General features: G+C 54.8%; 6 protein-coding genes across 6 annotated transcripts; 4 read left to right on the top strand and 2 right to left on the bottom strand.

Moving 5' to 3' along the window:
- Positions 1 to 673: 673 nt before the first annotated feature.
- Positions 674 to 2,123, top strand: W97_00995 (uncharacterized protein; the record flags this gene model as incomplete). Its single annotated transcript, XM_007778906.1, has 3 exons — positions 674 to 920; positions 978 to 1,653; positions 1,730 to 2,123. 3 exons carry the CDS (start codon positions 674 to 676, stop codon positions 2,121 to 2,123), a joined length of 1,317 nt encoding a protein of 438 aa, XP_007777096.1.
- A 2,619-nt stretch (positions 2,124 to 4,742) lies between these two features.
- On the bottom strand, positions 4,743 to 5,267 carry W97_00994 (uncharacterized protein; the record flags this gene model as incomplete). The annotated part of the gene is made up of 1 exon (XM_007778905.1): positions 4,743 to 5,267. One exon carries the CDS (start codon positions 5,265 to 5,267, stop codon positions 4,743 to 4,745), a length of 525 nt encoding a protein of 174 aa, XP_007777095.1.
- Positions 5,268 to 5,632: 365 nt separating this feature from the next.
- Positions 5,633 to 6,025, bottom strand: W97_00993 (uncharacterized protein; the record flags this gene model as incomplete). The annotated part of the gene is made up of 1 exon (XM_007778904.1): positions 5,633 to 6,025. The coding sequence occupies one exon, from the start codon at positions 6,023 to 6,025 to the stop codon at positions 5,633 to 5,635; it is 393 nt and encodes a 130-aa protein (XP_007777094.1).
- Positions 6,026 to 10,043: 4,018 nt separating this feature from the next.
- W97_00992 (plasma membrane ATPase) lies at positions 10,044 to 13,381 on the top strand (the record flags this gene model as incomplete). Its single annotated transcript, XM_007778903.1, has 8 exons — positions 10,044 to 10,645; positions 10,699 to 10,804; positions 10,855 to 12,551; positions 12,681 to 12,860; positions 12,921 to 13,000; positions 13,053 to 13,108; positions 13,162 to 13,279; positions 13,335 to 13,381. The coding sequence occupies 8 exons, from the start codon at positions 10,044 to 10,046 to the stop codon at positions 13,379 to 13,381; spliced, it is 2,886 nt and encodes a 961-aa protein (XP_007777093.1).
- A 1,271-nt stretch (positions 13,382 to 14,652) lies between these two features.
- W97_00991 (ketoreductase) lies at positions 14,653 to 16,103 on the top strand (the record flags this gene model as incomplete). The annotated part of the gene is made up of 5 exons (XM_007778902.1): positions 14,653 to 14,715; positions 14,836 to 14,959; positions 15,260 to 15,416; positions 15,478 to 15,883; positions 15,963 to 16,103. 5 exons carry the CDS (start codon positions 14,653 to 14,655, stop codon positions 16,101 to 16,103), a joined length of 891 nt encoding a protein of 296 aa, XP_007777092.1.
- Positions 16,104 to 16,658: 555 nt separating this feature from the next.
- On the top strand, positions 16,659 to 18,467 carry W97_00990 (uncharacterized protein; the record flags this gene model as incomplete). The annotated part of the gene is made up of 1 exon (XM_007778901.1): positions 16,659 to 18,467. The coding sequence occupies one exon, from the start codon at positions 16,659 to 16,661 to the stop codon at positions 18,465 to 18,467; it is 1,809 nt and encodes a 602-aa protein (XP_007777091.1).
- Between the last annotated feature and the right edge of the window lie 402 nt (positions 18,468 to 18,869).

Here is an 18,869-nt window from a genome sequence, read left to right as displayed (position 1 = left end):
CTTCGAAAGCCAGGCCATGAGCTCTCAGACCCACAATGAGCCCCCACAGAGATACCAGCTTGTCGTGGAGTGAGGTGGGCGAGCACCTCCAACGCCGAGGCCATGGCACCCCCCACACCCCCGTCCTTCCCACCCCCTCTGACACCCCCTCTGGCAACCCCCTCTCAACTGGGCGCAACCTCCACCTTCATAAACCCCTGTGCCCCTGCCCTTACGTCGAATCGTGCCAACAGCCTGCCCCTCCTCATCCAGTTAAGGAGTAGAGTGATTCTTCTACATACGAAGCAAGCGCGATATAAAAGCTACAATTGTGAGGCATACAGCTGGTGTGATGCTGTCAAGCAGCAGCAGCAGTCACAGCGCACCGCAAACAATCCCATGCTGACGTGTTTGACCTGCAGGACCCCACGTCCTCCTTCACCAGGCACCCCACGTCTTGCACAAAAGCGCGTCTCTCGGGCGTACAACTTCTCGTCTCCACCCACAGTACGCCCTGCCTTCAGGCAACATTGCGCCTCGCATATTACAGCTTCGCCTTACCTGGGCAGCCACTGCACAGCTAGGGGCTTGCGCAAGGCATCTGCCCCCGTTTCCCAAGCTCGCACCTACTCTCAAATTACGCGTCGAAGCGCTTCCTCTGCTGCTGAAGCTTCCCAAGCTCCAGATCCTAGCCATGGCCAGAACAGCTTCAGCATCTCCAGCGCCAGCATCCGCTCTAGCCCAAGCGTCCCTGAGATCATCGCCCGCACAAGACATCTCAGACACAAAGTCCAATGCAAGCACGACCGCATCCTCTGGCACGAAGCGGAAGCGCGACACGGGCCCCAAGTTCTACGCGGTACGGGTAGGCCACGCACCCGGCATATACCACAGCTGGGCGGACTGCATGGCGCAGATCAAAGGCTTCAAGAACGCGTCCTGTGAGTCAGCCCCCCTCCTCCCCACAGTCCCATCACTGACGCGCTATCGTCAACCAGTCAAGTCCTTCCCCTCCCTCACCGAAGCCGAAGCCTTCATCGACGACAAAACCTCCCTCAAAGCCCCCAAGCCGACCCTGCAGAAATACTACGCGATCCGCAACGGGCGCGTGCCGGGTGTATACACGGACTGGCCGGCCGCACAGCGCCAGATCATCGGCTGGAAAGGGCCGAAGCACAAGAGCTTCCCGACGACCACTGAAGCCATCGCGTTCGTCAAGGCAGGGCCGGGCAACCAGAATCTGGATATCCAGGTAAATCCCCCAGAAGGCCTAGCGGTCGCTGTGGCGGGTATACAAGATGCGGCGAGCGACCCGCAGGAGGCAGAGCACCGCGCCGCGCCAGCAGCGAAGAAGCAGAAGAAGACCGCTACGCCCGCCCCAGCAGAGCCAGTCATTGAGAATGGGAACGGCGCGCCAGAGGAACCGCCGGAAGCGGGAACGGGCCCTTTGCCTCCGGACGCAGAGGACGGCTTCGACAGGCGCATCATACTGAACGCCGAGACTGGCAAGGTCGAGTACAAGACCGCGGAGCAACTCAACGCGAAGAAGAAGATGGCGAAGGGCGACTCGCAGAACAGCATGCTGCGCATCTACACAGATGGCAGCTCGCTTGGGAACGGGAAGAACGGGGCCATTGCCGGCGTGGGCGTGTTCTTTGGGCCTGGTGACAAGCGGTACGCTCACTCATCCATCCTCACTCCCCATACGTTGTTCTTCAACACCGTGCACTAACGCCGTAAACCCTTACAGAAACGTCTCCGAGCCCCTCCCCGGCTCCCGCCAAACAAACCAACGCGCCGAACTAACCGCCATCGCCCGCGCCCTCGACATCACCCCCCTAACGCGCCCTGTGACCATCTACTCCGACTCAAAGTACGCGATCCAGTGCGTGACGGAGTGGTTCGTCAACTGGCGGAGAAACGGCTGGATCAACAGCTCGCGCAAGCCCGTCGAGAACAAGGACCTCATCGAGCCGCTCATCAGCAAGATCGAGGAGAGGAGGATGTGTGGCGCGGAGACGAAGTTTGAGTGGTGTAAGGGCCATGTGGAGGATCCCGGGAATGTGGCGGCGGATGCGTTGGCTGTTAAGGGGGCGAGAGATGCGAGGCTGGGCGTTGCGGCCGGAGGAGGGGATGAGAGGTGAGTGATGCGGAAAGGCGAAAGACCGTGGATATGCCAGGCTTGCTGGGCATGGATCTATGAGGCTACGAGCTGCGAGCTGCTGGGAACTAACCTGGGCTGCGTGACGGCTTCGAGAGCGGCTTCGGATTGCTTGAACAGGCATGGGGATCGGAGTATAGGGTCTGACATGGCGCTTGTGTGCTGGATACTGTAAGGACCGGACATCTCGGTCCTTTGGCATTGCTTGGAGCTGGACCGAGTGAGCGTTCTGGCTCTGACGGACGCTTTTCCTTCTAGGATATCCTACCCTGAGGCTGAAGAATGTAGCATTAGATTCGCAACGTAAAACTTGCCTTTGAAGGCTGCATCTCCTATAGTCACTCCACCGAGGTCCTAGCTTGTGGTACCATATGGCCAGGTCGTATAGCAGGATACTTCTCGATGAGTCTTCCTTTGATGTGAATTTTACCTCCCATGCTGAAACTCGGAGTCATCACTTCAATATCTCTCCAGCAGTCAGCTTGCGCGGTTCCCACCATGAGAGTTCGCTAGTGCCGGTCTGTTTATAAGCTCACTCATTCTACCCACCAGTCCCTTCCTCACAGGCTGGATTCGTGGTTACTTCTTCCTGTAGAAATGATGTTGAACTGTAAAATCACCAGTCATCTTCTCTTCGTAGCGGCTCACGCTGGTCGGTGCTTTGAACCTACGGTGTACACGTGGACGATGCTTCTCCTGTTCAGAAGAACTCGTGTCAAAGACTTGGTCGTCGATTGTGTAGCTGCACTTCGTGCTCAGGACCGGAAGTCTTTCCGTCCGTCCGTCCGTCCGCCTGTACTTGCCCTGTGCCACGGAACAGATGGGCGAGTATGGATCTGCGTGGAGGGTTCCAGCACCAGGGTCGATCTTGGGATGAATGCTCTCTATGGTTCCGGTGCTTAGCGGAGGAAGAAGGTCTATCGAGCGCTGTGGGTCTGGGTGTTTTTGGCTGAGAGCTCTGGAAGGCCGATCTTTCACTGCCCATGTTGTGTCGTCTTGTGTCAATGGAGGCGTACTTGGCGGAATCTGTCCACCTTGACACTCACCTGAATACTTGCTTGCCAGAACCAACAAAGCTTTGTTGCCTAGTCCGAGTCTCTGATGAGGCATGGGCGAGGAAATGTGCGCGTATTGGAAATTCATGATCGATAGGTCACGAGCAAACTGGGTTACGAGATTTTCTTGAAGCTTTACTCTAAGAGCCGTGTATCCCCCTGTGGAGAGGGTTGAAAGACTTCATGGCATAGTAAGGACGCCTAGTGAGAGCGTGTAAGGAGTCAAATCATTGGCGGACTTCATAGCATTTGGGGACTTGGGCTCTCTGCAATAGAACCTAGCTCGCCGTGGTATCGATTGCCTTAAATTACAAAGCCGATAATCATCTGTATAATAGACGACTAATGCATGCTAGTTACATCAATGATTACTGCCCGTGAACCTCCATACCCTCCATCATCATCTTCCAATACCGCACATACCCAGTATCTCAATCTCTCCCGCCAGTACATTCCCTGCTGGTAGAAGAGCACTTCGAACGACTCCTGGAGCAACCGAAAGCCGAGAGTCGCCAGAATTGATCCACAAAGCACGGCACTGAGGAACACCATACTCTCAAGCTCACACTGAACGCGACGTATGAACACAGACTCCTCCTCGGTGACAGTGGCGAACCCACAAAGGATGACGCAAAGCGCGAAGACAACCGAGCAGAGCGCCATATTGCCCTCAACGCCGTTGGGACTCCAGTCGGCTTCCGTGATCTCGGGGGGGTACTGGATGATTATCTTGACTGCAGGAGAAGACCGTCGTCAGCGCAGCCAATGCCGCTGTAAATGCTGCTGTAAATGCTGTGGAGGAGCCGACAAGAGTGACCGGCTGGGATAGAACTGGCGGCGGTGATGCAGTAGTGGAAGCAGTCGGTGTCGTAGCTCCCGTCAATTGTTTCCCGGAATCATGATGGTTCCAGCCTTGCCACGCGGCGACCTGGTCGGCCTCGGCGTAGTAGGTTGTGCAATCGTACTTTCACAACATGGCGGCGGCGTTTGGAGGTATTTGAATGCTTGCTGGAGTTGTTGAGAGGTGCTGATAAGTCGCTCGCGGCACTGTGATGAAAGGCCAAAGAGAGAAATTGGAGGTGCGGGAGGTGGATATATACTTTCCTCGTGTCCTCGTAGTGAATTCTGGCCTCTGGTCTGACGACTCAAAACTTGAACCATGGACTGAGGTGTCTAAGCACGATAGTCAGTTGTTGCCTTGGAAAGCATGTTACGTGGCTCTTGCAGTTCGCGGCTGACCATGATTTCTCTTCCAGAGACTCTGAAGTGTTCTTGCGGCATCTTTGCTGCTTTAAAATGCAGCTCTGTGACTGGACTTGAATCTCATGGTGATCGGTTTCGTGAAATAATGGCACTGGACAACTCATTTAGGAATGGAAACCTAAGGCCAAACAGGCTACCCTCTCAGGCTCCTCCAGAGTAGGTATACCATGACACGCTCCACCGGTACCTGAACAGGCCCCTATCCTCCTTACATGAACCATTGATCAAGTTGAGTGAACGCTATCCGCAGATTTTAACGAACTTCAGGAAGCACGCATTCGCTTCTACATCTGAAGAACCCAAATGCACAGCTCCCAAAAAAGACGAAAGACAAGCGCCAAAAGGACGACAGTGACCATCCCCACGGCGACGAGTGCAAAGTCCATCAACACCTCTAGGACGGTGGCTTTGCGGCTACGTTCGGGAGCCTGCCAGAGGGAGAAGCCCGGTATTGCTCTGACAAGCGCGCCGAATGGTGGAAAGAGCACCACGAGCAAATCAATTGCATTTACGTCCCCGTTGATGTCGGAAGGAACCCAGTCCGGATATTGAATTATTCTCTTGATTGCGTAGCCGGTACCGAGGGTCATGGAGAAGAGCAGTGCGGCTGTGGCAGCCATGGTGCTGATGCAGCAGACGACGGATGCGGCTTGGGTGAGGAGGATGCGGAGAGGGCTGGGAGTCGTCGTGGTTGTAGCGTTGGACGGGTTGGCGCCGTGTTTCTCGAAGTCGCTCGTTGTAGCAGTGCCGTGAGGGTACTCTCGGTCCGGTACTCTTTTGTAGGTGATCGGTCTGGAGGCGTGCGACATCTCTATAGCTCTTAGGTCTTTCTCGAATGCGATGGTTCGTGGGCTGTCTGAGTTTCTTGGTGGTGGAGCGCTCAGCTTGCTGAGATCAGAAGACCGGGACGAAAGTCTGAAGGCGAAGGATGCTGCGTTGACCAGCTGCTGCGGGCGAGGAAAGAGTTATATACCTAGCGCACCTCTACGGTTGGTACACCTCTCCCTCGCTCCTGCTTTTTCTGTTACAGTGACGAGGGTCGTCTACCAAGGTGTGATTGCGCAGCGCAGCCCCCGTCATGCGATTTTTCCCTGGCTGAAAATCTTTACGCAGGAGATTGCGAGTTGTGATGTGACTGTCTCGCCGTTTTCGTGGCTGAGGAAATATGCACGCTTTAGAAGTAGATCGCGCTGAAGATCTCCCAGACAATCCGCAGCACAAGAGCAACCACTACCAGTCCAGCTCCCATCCCACAGATGATCACGCCGCAATCCACAAAAACCTGCACCGGTACCCATGACCTCTCAAGGATGAACCAGAGTATTACTGTATACATAGAACCTACAATCCCAACAGTTATTGCACAAGCCATCAAGACATTGTCCCAGAGGCTGTCGCCCAGGTTGACTGCCGTAGTGGCGGGGTACGTAGCAATTAGTTTGATGATCTGACCGGCGCCGAAGGTAAAGGCGAGGAGGACGACGATGTAAAGGACAAAGATGATTGTGGCGCCGGGGATGGTTGCGCCCGTCGCGAGGAGAGGGAGCGGGTGCATCATCGTTGACATCGTCAATGTTTCTTTCTGGGGAGTACGCATACTGTGATACTCGAGGGTGCTGGTCTTGTAAGGAGGTGATAGCTGTCCACGGAGTTGTGTGTAGGGGCGTGCTTCTCAAAGTCTACAGGCTGCGGAGACTAGAGTGGGTTTCGAAATGAAAGAGAATATACCCCACCCTTGCCGATGGGGTCTCCACGGATTGAAGTTCTCCGCGCCTTGGTTCCCCCTTTCTAGAAGCCAATCTAAGGGGTTGTACCGTGTTTAACTTGCCGTCGTTGCCGAGTTACCCTGATGGAATGGTGAAGTTCTATTTCACTCTCAAGAAGTTGGGGAAAGGCGCAGTACCAAGGTTGTGCGGACCAGACACCGTGGCCGTTGAGTGCGGTTCCATGGTAACAGTGGAAAAACGTCCCGGCTCGAAACCGTGGGAAAAAGAAGACCACATGACTGTGATAGATGGTGAGTACAGGAATGGAACCATAGGCCTCTAGAAAATATTCACGTCATTGCAGCCAGGAACAATTAAGAGGAAGCGGGCCTGTGGCTCAAGGTGTAATGCTAAACAAAAGCGTGTGGTCCTGTTGCGGAACTGTAAGAAGAGAACTAGAAATCACCCCTCCTCAAACCCAAAATTGCCAGTGGTTGCGGTGCCTCTCATAAACATGTTTGCTATATGAACGCATGCTACTATCTATTGCCGGTATCTCTGAAGGAGAGCCCCCGAGAGATGTGATTCTTTCTTATTTTCACCACAAACACAAGCTACTCATCCTTGGCTGTTGCCGAAGGGCTACGAAGTCAAGATATAACAAGCGGTGAGGATTCTGAGAAGCTTCCAGGCTTGATTCCAGAAAGAAGTGCGCGGAGGATCCATAGTTTTGACACACCAGCGCAGGGCAAAACTTGAGCACCAGGCCAAACTTCATGCAGGTGATAGCCCTATGTAACGGTACTTCCGGCTGGTACCGAGCTTATTTCCACCAGAGCTAGTGCTGAGAGATAAGAGATGAAAACAAACAACGCAAGGACGGTAAATGAAGTGAGGCCACGTCTGGAGCTGAAAGTCGCAATTTGAGCTGCAGTTGGAGGTTGCTCGCGACCACATCTCAATCGTATCCTTCTCAAAGGCGCCAAGTCTCCATCTCGCTTCAGCAAATGCGTCCGCTACGGTCTCAGACACCAGACACAGCACACGCATTCGATGGAAAGCTCGCGGCCCGCTGGCGACAGATTGAAACAACACACTCCTTGCGAGCATCCAGCTAGATTCCATGCCAACGATCCGAATGGAAGATACTCGGGTGGTTTAATAGATTCAGATCGATCCAGCCGTGTTGTCCTGCAGCTGCTTGGATAGGCCTCCCGAGAGCAACTCCAGCCGCACTATCGCACTGCAGCTTGGGTTAGTGCAAGTTACAGAACGAGACAGGAAACAAGCCCTTCCCGGTCAGACTCGGGTTGAGTCCGTGGCGTAGCTACAACTGGCCAGATCTCACTATTTCCGGGACCGCGACTGGAAAACGCGCACAACAGGTTCCTCATATCGGCTGAGCTCCGGAGATGATGGCTGGAGAGCGCAGCTGGAAGCTGGAGGCCGAGAAAGCGTTTCAATCGATGGAGGGCCTCCGTGACGTCTTTCCGATCAGCGGCGCGGTCACGTTGATTGCTTCTGCAGTCCCGCTGTGAGCACGACGTCAACCTCTCCCGCAACGGTCGAGACGGGAAGTTCTTGACCCTTGGAGGTGAGTTTCGCAGTCGCTTGCAGCAGCCCCGCAAGCCTCTCCGTCATGAGAGGACGAAGCGATGAAACGATGTCGAACGGCGGCGCCGCTGATTCGCTGTTTCTCGGCCGCTCTGCACGCTATCGCGCGGGGATGCGCCGGATCCAAGCGTCGCTAGCGCCGTTGAAGGCGATGTCGAGCCTCGTGCATAAAAGTGGCATCGTGGACACCTGGGCACACGCGAGCTTGTGCACTTGGCGATGAGTTGTCGGCGCGATGCAATTGCACGCCAGCAACACCGCCAAGAGCTCTTGAAGATGCGAGAGAGGCTCGAACGACGGGAGCGGAGGGACAAGAGATTTCGGCCTTCATTGGATGTGTCTTGGCCCTGCATGCACATCCCCCGCAGAGTGCGAAACGGCCTTGGCTGCAGTTCGCAGCCGCTTCTGTACAGTATTTTCTGCATTCAAACGCGGACTAGCATTAGATAGCAACTGGTGCCTCTGAGGGTTATGGTAATAGCAGACGAGGACGTGAGCGCGCGGAGGGTCTTGTGGACCCCTCCGAATCCCGTCAAGAGGCGTTCAATGCTTAAAGGTACAATGAAAGAGACGACATGTGAGCATGCTTGTTGAATATCTCCCGATTTTATCTTAATGGGTTCTTTGGGGGACCTTACGCAGGGCGACAATCAACGGGGTCTTTACTGAAGGCAGAGTTTTGCAAGGTGCCTGGCCAGAGGCCTCGCGTTTCACAGAGCATTGCTCGTAGAAGCTGTGGGCAACGGCTACTCGGCTTGTCTGTTGCGGTCAAGAAATAGAAAATCGCGCATTCGGTTCTAGAAACTCTTTTCTGTGGGCGACTCACAACGAGACCACAACTCTGGTTCAAGGCCGTTGAAGCCCACTTCGCTTCCTCTCGGCTACTCGTATCAGCCGCAACAGACTCCGATTCTCAACGCTCAAACGGGCCTCATATTCGGAATGCGCGCAGTCGAAGCAGCAGTGAATTTTTTCCCGGGCGGTGCGCGTCAAGCTACCCTAGCTCAGGCGGACAATCCCGCAGGGTATCGAGTGGGTTGTTTCATTGAGCCGTGGGACCCATGAGATGGCGTAAGTTTGTAAGGTAATGGATTGCCGCGCTGTTCTGAGCCGTACCAGGCTAGCCGGCGCGTGTCTAAGCTTCCCTCCCCAAAGAGCTCGCCAGCAGCGGCCATGGAATCTCAGACGCGGGATGGCTGGGGATGCCGACTGCCGATGCGGCCATCATCGACACCACGCGCAACGCTGGATGAGTTCCTCTCTGCGATTCCACGTGCGCGTTGCGGTGAAGTCAGTCTGCAGCAGAACTACGGGCAGCCGTGGGGCATGCAGAGCATTGCAAAGCGGAGCCTGAGAGTGCGTATCTCTGGCCGAAGGGGCTGGTTGATCGCCAGGCGCGGGATCGGAGCTTTGAACAAAAGCCTCAGCGAAGAGGAGCGGGCGAGGGAGAGATAGGGCAGCCCGCACAGCAGCATTGGCTCACCACCGCCGGCCGTCGCAGTTAGCGTCGACCGGGTTTCTCGCCTTCGCACTCATTGGCACGAGTGCACAGTGCGCCGCTGGTCTACCCAGGTGTTGCCCTGCCGCTTCTTTTAAGAAGCTCTGCCCGCCCCTCTTTGCAGCTCAGAGGTGATCGAACTCATCGTCCGTCCGAGCTCCCCTCCATCCTTCCTCTGTGTCCACGACGCTTGCATCTCCGCTCAGCTTGCCTCGACGGCAAAGCAACCACCAGACTGCGCGGCCGGGTCTGCGCACCGCAATTGCTTCTCAAGCTTAACTTTAATCGCCTTCCGGTGAGTTTTTCTCTACCATTGGACATCTGCTGGGTTTCCCGCACTGCTGGCGGGCGAGCCGTGGGCGGGCAAGCTGCAGCTCTGCTCTGCCGTGGGAGCTGTTGCACTTGCCGGGGTTGCTGGCTGCGACCATCGCCCAATCGAGCTAGCGAGGCCCTGCGCGGAGATGAGAACAACAAAACTCAGAACCACCCTCTCCACGCAGCTCCTCGCTCAGACTTCTCGATATTCGCGGTGCGAGTTTGCAGATCAACCACGGCTTGGGCTTCGGCGCCACGGCGGCCTCCAGTATCTCAGTTTCCCCCGCATATATAGCGCTCGCCTTCTGCTTCTCTCTTCTCATCTGCACTTCGCATCGTATCCGACTGTAACAGCACAGCCATATACTAAAGCCTTGTCCTCAACTCCTACGCTCAAGTCTCACACTCAAGTCTCTAGTCTTACGTACGCTTCCAACTAAATCCGCGCAACCATGACGGACACGGTCACCGGTGTCCACGCCGGCCACCATCCGGGTGAGCATGGCTCGCACACCAGCTCCGACATCACCCCTCCCAACCATCTCGGCGCCAACGTCCCTTCTGGCCACTTCGATGAGAAGAAGGAATATGGCAACACCCACGCTGGGAACGACATGCCGTCTAAGCACGCTACAGTCGAGGACGACGATGAGGAGGAGGAGGAAGAGGACATGGACGCTCTGATCGAGGAGCTCGAGTCGCAGGACGCTGGTATCGATCCTGAGGGTGAGGAGGAGGCCACCCAGCCCGGTGGCGCTAAGCCGGTCCCGGAGGAGATGCTCAACACAGATACTCGCGTTGGTCTTACCGACGCTGAAGTCACCGCCCGCCGTAAGAAGTACGGTCTCAATCAGATGAAGGAGGAGAAGGAGAACCTGATTCTCAAGTTCCTCATGTACTTTGTCGGTCCCATCCAGTTCGTCATGGAGGCTGCCGCTGTCCTTGCTGCCGGTCTTCAAGATTGGGTCGATTTCGGTGTCATCTGCGCCCTGCTCTTGCTCAACGCTGGTGTCGGTTTCGTTCAGGAATTCCAGGCTGGGTCAATTGTCGAGGAGTAAGTTTACCAACCTCTTGGGCAGACTGGGGCCTCGGCTCACGTGACCACAGACTCAAGAAGACCCTCGCTCTCAAGGCTACCGTCCTCCGTAACGGTGCACTGACTGAGATCGACGCCCCGCAAGTCGTCCCTGGTGACATCCTTCAGATTGAAGAGGTATGCTCGCCATCCGTCTGCATCGGTTGATCACCCGCTAACATCCGTAGGGTACTATCATCCCCGCTGACGGTCGTGTTGTCACTGAAGACGCCTTCCTTCAAGTCGATCAGTCCGCTATCACTGGTGAATCCCTCGCCGTCGACAAGCACAAGGGTGATACTTGCTATGCTTCGTCGGCCATCAAGCGTGGTGAGGCCTTCATGGTCATCACTGCCACTGGTGACTCCACCTTCGTCGGTCGTGCTGCTTCCTTGGTCGCCTCTGCTTCCGCCGGCACTGGTCACTTTACTGAGGTCCTCAACGGCATCGGCACGGTTCTTCTGATTCTTGTCATCTTCACTCTGTTGGTCGTCTGGGTCGCCTCTTTCTACCGCTCCAACCCGATCGTCCTCATCTTGGAGTTCACCCTGGCCATTACCATTATCGGTGTGCCTGTCGGTCTCCCGGCTGTCGTCACCACCACCATGGCCGTCGGTGCCGCTTACCTCGCCAAGAAGCAGGCCATCGTCCAGAAGCTGTCTGCCATCGAGTCCCTGGCCGGTGTCGAGATTCTCTGCTCTGACAAGACTGGTACCTTGACCAAGAACAAGCTCTCTCTCGCCGAGCCGTACTGCGTTGCCGGTGTTGAGCCTGAAGACCTCATGCTTACTGCCTGCTTGGCTGCCAGCCGCAAGAAGAAGGGTATTGACGCTATCGACAAGGCTTTCTTGAAGTCGCTCAAGTACTACCCAAGGGCTAAGAGCGTTCTGTCCAAGTACAAGGTCCTCGACTTCCACCCCTTCGATCCTGTCTCCAAGAAGGTCCAGGCTGTTGTTGAGTCGCCTCAGGGTGAGCGCATCGTCTGCACCAAGGGTGCCCCGCTTTTCGTCTTGAAGACCGTCGAGGAAGACCACCCGATTCCCGAGGACATCGATGAGGCCTACAAGAACAAGGTCGCTGAGTTCGCTACCCGTGGTTTCCGCTCGCTTGGTGTTGCCCGCAAGAGGGAGAACTCGCAGTGGGAGATTCTCGGCATCATGCCTTGCTCTGATCCGCCACGCCACGATACCGCCCGTACGATCAACGAAGCCAAGACTCTGGGTCTCAGCATTAAGATGCTTACTGGTGATGCCGTCGGTATTGCTCGTGAAACTTCTCGTCAGCTTGGTCTCGGTACGAACGTCTACAACGCTGAGCGCCTCGGTCTCGGCGGTGGAGGGGAGATGCCCGGCTCTGAGGTCTACGATTTCGTCGAGGCTGCCGATGGTTTCGCTGAGGTCTTCCCGCAACACAAGTACAACGTCGTCGAGATTCTGCAACAGCGTGGTTACCTCGTCGCCATGACTGGTGACGGTGTCAACGATGCCCCGTCTCTTAAGAAGGCCGACACTGGTATTGCCGTCGAGGGTGCTTCCGATGCCGCTCGCTCTGCCGCTGATATCGTCTTCTTGGCTCCCGGTCTCTCTGCCATCATCGACGCTCTCAAGACTTCCCGCCAGATTTTCCACCGCATGTACGCCTACGTTGTCTACCGTATCGCTCTGTCGCTGCACTTGGAGATCTTCCTCGGTCTTTGGATTGCCATTCTCAACACTTCCCTGGACTTGAACTTGGTCGTCTTCATCGCCATTTTCGCCGACATCGCCACTCTCGCCATCGCTTACGACAACGCGCCCTTCTCCAAGACCCCCGTCAAGTGGAATCTCCCCAAGCTCTGGGGCATGTCGACTCTCCTCGGTGTCATTCTCGCCGTCGGTACCTGGATGTGAGTATATTTACTACCCCCTTTTTTTTCACAACCAACTTTTCTTTCACTCGATGATACATTTTCTACCACGCTTTGTATTCGATTAAGCATTGCCTCTGGTAGAGCATGGCTAACACACTGTTACAGCACGCTCACGACCATGTTCCCGTACCAAGATGGTACTCTCAACGCCCATCCTGGCCAGGGTGTCCGCGGTGGTATAGTTCAAAATTTCGGTGTCCGCGATGAAGTCCTCTTCCTCCAGATCTCCCTCACGGAGAACTGGTTAATCTTCATTACGAGAGCCAATGGACCATTTTGGTCGAGGTACTGTCACTCAGTCCCTTGCATGCAGTAAGAACGGCCTGCTAACAGCGTAACTCGCAGCATTCCCTCTTGGCAACTTTCCGGCGCGATTTTGATCGTCGACATCATCGCTACGTTCTTCTGCTTGTTCGGCTGGTTCAGTAAGTTGGCGCCAGCATCAGGCTGTTGGTAATATACTAATATAGTATACAGTTGGTGGACAAACCTCCATCGTCGCCGTTGTTCGAGTGTGGATCTTTTCGTTCGGGGTACGTAGAGGTGTTCTGTCGAGTTATCCTATCTTGCTCTAACGGTTTTGCAGGTGTTCTGTGTAATGGGTGGCGTCTACTACCTACTCCAGGACAGCATCGGCTTCGACAACCTCATGCACGGCAAGAGCCCCAAGAAGGACCAGAAGCAGCGCTCGCTGGAAGACTTTGGTAAGTTTGCTATTCGTGTCCCCTACTGGAAGTCACCACCTGACAGCCCCCACAGTTGTCTCACTCCAGCGTGTGTCGACCCAGCACGAGAAGACCGCATAAAGATTGCAAGCTCAGGATATACCAAGCGATGGTGTTTGGGGGTTTATGCCGTAGGTGAGATTATCGGAGGAACGGCAGGGGTAAGATTACCACTGGGTGAGATGATCGGTGAACTGATGTGGATACGACGGCTGTAAAACACTCTGGTTAGGAGAGAGCACAAACATGCGACGCTCCTTTCCGGTTTCGCTAATTGCCTGTTTCTTTTACCGACGTGTCTTCATAATACTGTGGCATTGAGGGATGTGTACATACTCGTATTCATAGAACTCAACGCTATCTAAAAGATACCCTAGATGTGTTCTGCTGTGCCTGTGGTTGTACTTTGGCCTCGAGAAGCCCCTTTCTGATCTCTGTTCTAGCCATAATCGCGCAACTCAGTGGTCTAAACTCCCGCCGTGAGGTTTCCTCGGAATTCCACTGCCATCACTGGCAGTTCGCATGATTGACCTTCACGGTGATATCTGTACAGTGTACCCATATCGAGCCAATCTGCAGCCTCCGGCTGAAAAATGATATGATACTGCTGACCCAGCTGACCCAGCTGACTTTACGGCTACCACTGGCTTCAGGCGAGTAGCAAGCTTCATGGGTGCATCAGGCCTCACAGACACAACAACCTTCATTGACATGGCAAACTTGGATGATTCCAAAGGCTTCACCAATGTATCGGGCTGGCTGATAATCATGGAGGTATGAACAATATTACATCTCCAGCTGCGGGATAGAAGAATGACAGTAACCGCAATGGCACTACGAGCCGTCAAGGCAGTAAAGCTTCACAACCTCCATATACATAGCTGCTGAACATGATCTTAAACTTGACGAAGCCGCCCAGTGATCGAAGCACACTCTGGGAAACCCATTTATCAGGTTCGGATGTGATATTGTCCACGAAACTTCTCGCTCACATCAAGCTTCGTTGATGCAGCAGCATGCTTCTCATCACATCATCACAGCTCATAAATGTAGCCAAGCAGCTCGTGAGAGCTTCTTCCGTCCAGCACGCCCTCAGCATCCCACCTTCACCTTGACGTCATCACCACTTCGAGTACCCCTCTTCCCCTCGTTCAGGAAGTCAAGCTACTCGACCGTTGCGCACGCCTCGGAGAACTCGGCACATGCGGCTCTAATTCTTGATGTTGACCCACAGCTCCGTGACCCTTCATATCTTGCGTCCTTGTCAACGAATTGCGAGACCGTCCTCATCCGTAGCTGGTTTCCTTTGCACACGCCTCTACGCATCCACCAGAAGAAAACACACCCGCACAATGGCTAATATCGACACGCCGATCCCGGCTTTGAAACTTAACGATGGCAATTCTATCCCAATGGTGTGTTTCTCTGTCCCGTGTCTTGGCCTGCCGACTACAGGTTTCCTGCATGGGTGACCTGTGAGCCGTCTGTGTGGGTGTAAGGGTGAATTGACAATGCTGATGCTGTGGTTGTGATAGCTTGGCTATGGCACAGGCACTGCGTGGTATAAGTCTGGGGACGAGGACAAGATAGATGAGAAGCTGGTGGAGAGTATTCAGACGGCGATTAAGCTGGGGTATTACCATCTTGATGGCGCGGAAGGTAGGTTAAGGCTTGGGTTTTGTTCGCAAGTGTATTACATTCGGGTTTCAATCTTCGTGGTTACCAGTTCCCTTCTCGCGTCGTCAACCAAGCTTCTTGTCTATCAATACTCGTGCTTTGTATGAGGATTATGTGTTCGCTGAAGCATCCTACTATCCACTCTCATCTCAGCGCCTATAAATTGGCATTCTCATCACTATTCCGCTCTAGCCAAGTTTCAGTCCTCGCTACGCTTGATACCTCCCCCCATCACCAGTCAGCTGGTCAGGCTTTTCCAATGTGCTAACAGGGCATGGATAGTATACAAGACAGAGCCCGAGCTTGGGGTGGCCATCAAGAAGAGTGGCGTACCCCGGGAGAAATTGTTCGTGACCACCAAGGTCATTACGAACATCGCCGACATCCAGAATGCCATCAAGACGAGCTTGAAGAAGTTGCAACTGGACTACGTAGATCTGTTCGTCCTCATGTCACACCCTCTTAGCCCTGTGTTACCCTCACTGACAACTGACACCCAGCTACCTCATCCACGCCCCCTTCTTCGCACAAACCGACTCCGACCTCCAACGCGCCTGGGCAGAGATGGAAGCCGTCCAATCCTCCGGTCTCGCGAAATCCATCGGCGTCTCCAACTACCTACCCCAGCACCTCGAAGCGACGCTCAAGACCGCAGAAGTCGTCCCGGCCATCAACCAGATCGAGTTCCACCCGTACCTGCAACATCCGCCGCTCCTCGCGTTCCACAAGCAGCACGGCATTGCCACCGCGGCGTATGGCCCGCTCAGCGCGGTGACGAAGGCCTCGCCGGGGCCGGTGGATGACTTTATGAAGGCGCTGGAGAAGAAGTATGCGGTTTCTGCGGCGGAGATCAGTTTGAGGTGGTGTATCGACCAGGACATCGTTGCTATTACTACGAGTGGAAAGGTAGGATTGCCAACCTCGTGGTTCAGATGAACTGAGACCACCTTCTTATAACCTTTCGGATGCTGACGCTGGAGAACAGGAGCAACGCCTGTCGGACTACTTGAGATGCGCGACCTTCAAGCTGACGCCGACTGAAGTTAAGACGATCAAAGAGAAGGGAGAGCAAAAGCATTATAGGGGGTTCTGGACACACAAGTTTGATGCTAATGACCGCTCGTGAGGAACTGTTGGCATGGCTATGCTTTGATAGAGAGCTTCATTGGGGAGAAACTGCCACTCGCTGCAGAATATCGGATGGCATAAAACCTAGTCGATGACTATTCGAGAGTAAATCAGCTTGAGGATAGTCTAGATGGAGGCGCTGCCCTGAATCAGTAGCTAGGGTCGTCTCAACTCCTTGATATAAAAGTCAATCTGGGAATTGAATATGCATGTCATGTGATGTAGATAGCGTGCATGTGCTCATGCCCTTTCAAATCTAGTTCTGGCACGTCGTGCCGTAGGAAACACCCCAACCTTGCATCATCTTGTACTGCTTGATGTTTAGCGGATGACGATGGGTGCCTGAGGCGCAGAGCACTTAAGTGAAGTGAGCAGGGCTTGGCGGTGTTCGCGGATCGGTGCACCGCGAATCTTTGCTGACTTCAACCTCAGAAGCCTAATCACAAACCAACAGCGAGAACGACCGCGGAACACCTCACACTCTCTTCATCAAGCCCTTCAGTCCCTGGTTCATAACTCACTACGAACTCGAGCGCTCATTCCCCCCATCACGATGCCGGGCGCGGTCGCGAAGCAGAACCAGACTAAGAATCAGCGGCGAAGGGCTAAGGAGAAGGCGAAAAAGCTCGAGGCACGCTCAAGTACGCCCATGAACAGCGAACTGCTTACTGACGGTGTTCAGGCATCCCAGACGCCCGCCCCAGAAACACCGGCCACCGAAACCGCAGAACCACCTACCCCAAACGGGGCGCCCGAGATAACAGCACAAGCACCCTCTGAGTCTGAAACGGACAATGAGGTCGCCGCGCCTGTTAGCGAACCGGCATGGGAACTAGATGTGACTCCAGACAACCCGCTGTATGAGCAGTTCAAGGATGTAATTGCGAAGTTCCAGCAGCCTGACAAGGAAGATCCAGCGTCCAAAGAGCCCGAGAAGCCCGAAATCTATTACGACGATGAAAACGAAGACATCCCAGATGAAGATGAGGAAGCACAGCCCAAACTATCGAAGAAGGCTAGGAAGGCACAGAGCAAGCTCTCGATAGCGGAACTGAAAGCGCTGGTCCAGCGGCCTGACTTGGTAGACTGGACGGACACCTCAGCGCCAGATCCACGCCTCCTCGTGTCAATCAAGTCATATCGCAACGTTGTCCCTGTCCCTGCACACTGGTCGCTCAAGCGCGAGTACCTCTCCTCAAAGCGCGGTGTCGAAAAGGCACCATTCGCCCTACCCAAATTCATTCAGGAAACCGGCATTGCCGAGATGCGCGACGCAGTCCTCGAGAAGCAAGACCAGGCTTCCCTCAAGCAGAAACAGCGCGAACGAGTGCAACCCAAGATGGGCAAACTCGACATCGACTACCAAAAGCTTTACGAAGCCTTCTTCCGCTTCCAGACCAAGCCCGAGCTCACGCGCTACGGTGAAGTCTACTACGAGGGCAAAGAATACGAAACCAACCTCCGCCACCTCCGTCCCGGTGAGCTGAGCGAGGAGCTTAAAGAAGCGCTCAACATTCCGCCCGGTGCACCGCCGCCATGGCTCATCAACCAGCAACGTTTCGGTCCTCCGCCCTCATATCCATCCCTCAAGATTCCTGGTCTTAACGCTCCACCGCCGCCTGGCGGCCAGTGGGGCTTCCATCCCGGCGGCTACGGCAAGCCGCCAGTAGATGAACTCAACCGACCTCTCTATGGTGGCGATGTCTTCGGTACCGGCAGTCTGCAGCAGCAGCCGCACCAAACAGGCGAGCCTGTGGAGAAGACGCTGTGGGGCGAGCTACAGCCGCCAGAAGAGGAGTCCGAGGAAGAAGAAGAGGAGGAGGATGAAGAGGAAGAAGGTGGGGACGAAGAGGATGCTGCAGCTGGTCTACAGACGCCTTCTGGCTTGGAGACGCCGAGCGGCATGGCTTCGACTGTTCCATCGGAGTTCGGAGGTGCCGAGAGTGTCGCTGGCGAGTTCACGCTCAGGAAACAGCGGAGGGGCACCGAGACGGAAGAGAGCACGCATCCAAGGTCTGCATATCAAGTTCTACCGGAGCACAGTATCAGGGCACAGGGCTTTTTCGGCGGCGAGCGTGCGTATGATCTTAAGGCTGCGCAGCAGAACTTGCCAGTGCTTGGGCAAGACGACAACAGGAGGAAACGCAAGGCTGGTGACGTGGATGTTTCTGTGGACGTGGATGCGCTCGAAAGAGAAGACAGGCTGAGCAAAGATGAGGTCAGGAGGCAGTTCGAGTCGAGCAGGCAGGAGCAGAAGAACCCGTGGGGCACGAGTGTTGATCAAGATGACCTTAGTCAGATGATTGCTGATGAGAGCCGCAAGAGGCTGAAGAAGGATGAAGAGCGTAGGGGCAGGAGATAGGATGAGGGTGTGCAGCAGATACCCGGTGGCGAAGAGCAGAGGCATCAGCGGGATACATGCGTCCTTGATGTGGTACCGGCAAGATAATCATGGAAGATACGGGCTTGTAAAAATATGACCAAAGGTGCACATAGGTGTCGCCCTTTCCCTGGACACTCAGGACATCCACTGTAGGCTTCAAGAAGTGCAAAGAATCCGCTATTGGATGATTCCTGTCAAGCCTGACTTGTGACTGCGGCTGCTACTGTGAAGGATGGGAAGGCCTATCAAGAGCTGTTATCGGTGCTATCGATACGCACTGTGAAAGAAGATAACATATCTATACAGATCGTACATGAGGAGGATGTTGCTGTGCTAACCGGTCTGTGGTCTCCTGAACCCGGGTGTCCGCCATCTACCTCC

This window comes from Coniosporium apollinis (genome assembly GCF_000281105.1).
Source record: "Coniosporium apollinis CBS 100218 chromosome Unknown supercont1.3, whole genome shotgun sequence".
NCBI classification, from domain to species: Eukaryota; Fungi; Ascomycota; class Dothideomycetes; genus Coniosporium; species Coniosporium apollinis.
This window is presented reverse-complemented; position numbering and strand designations above follow the sequence as displayed.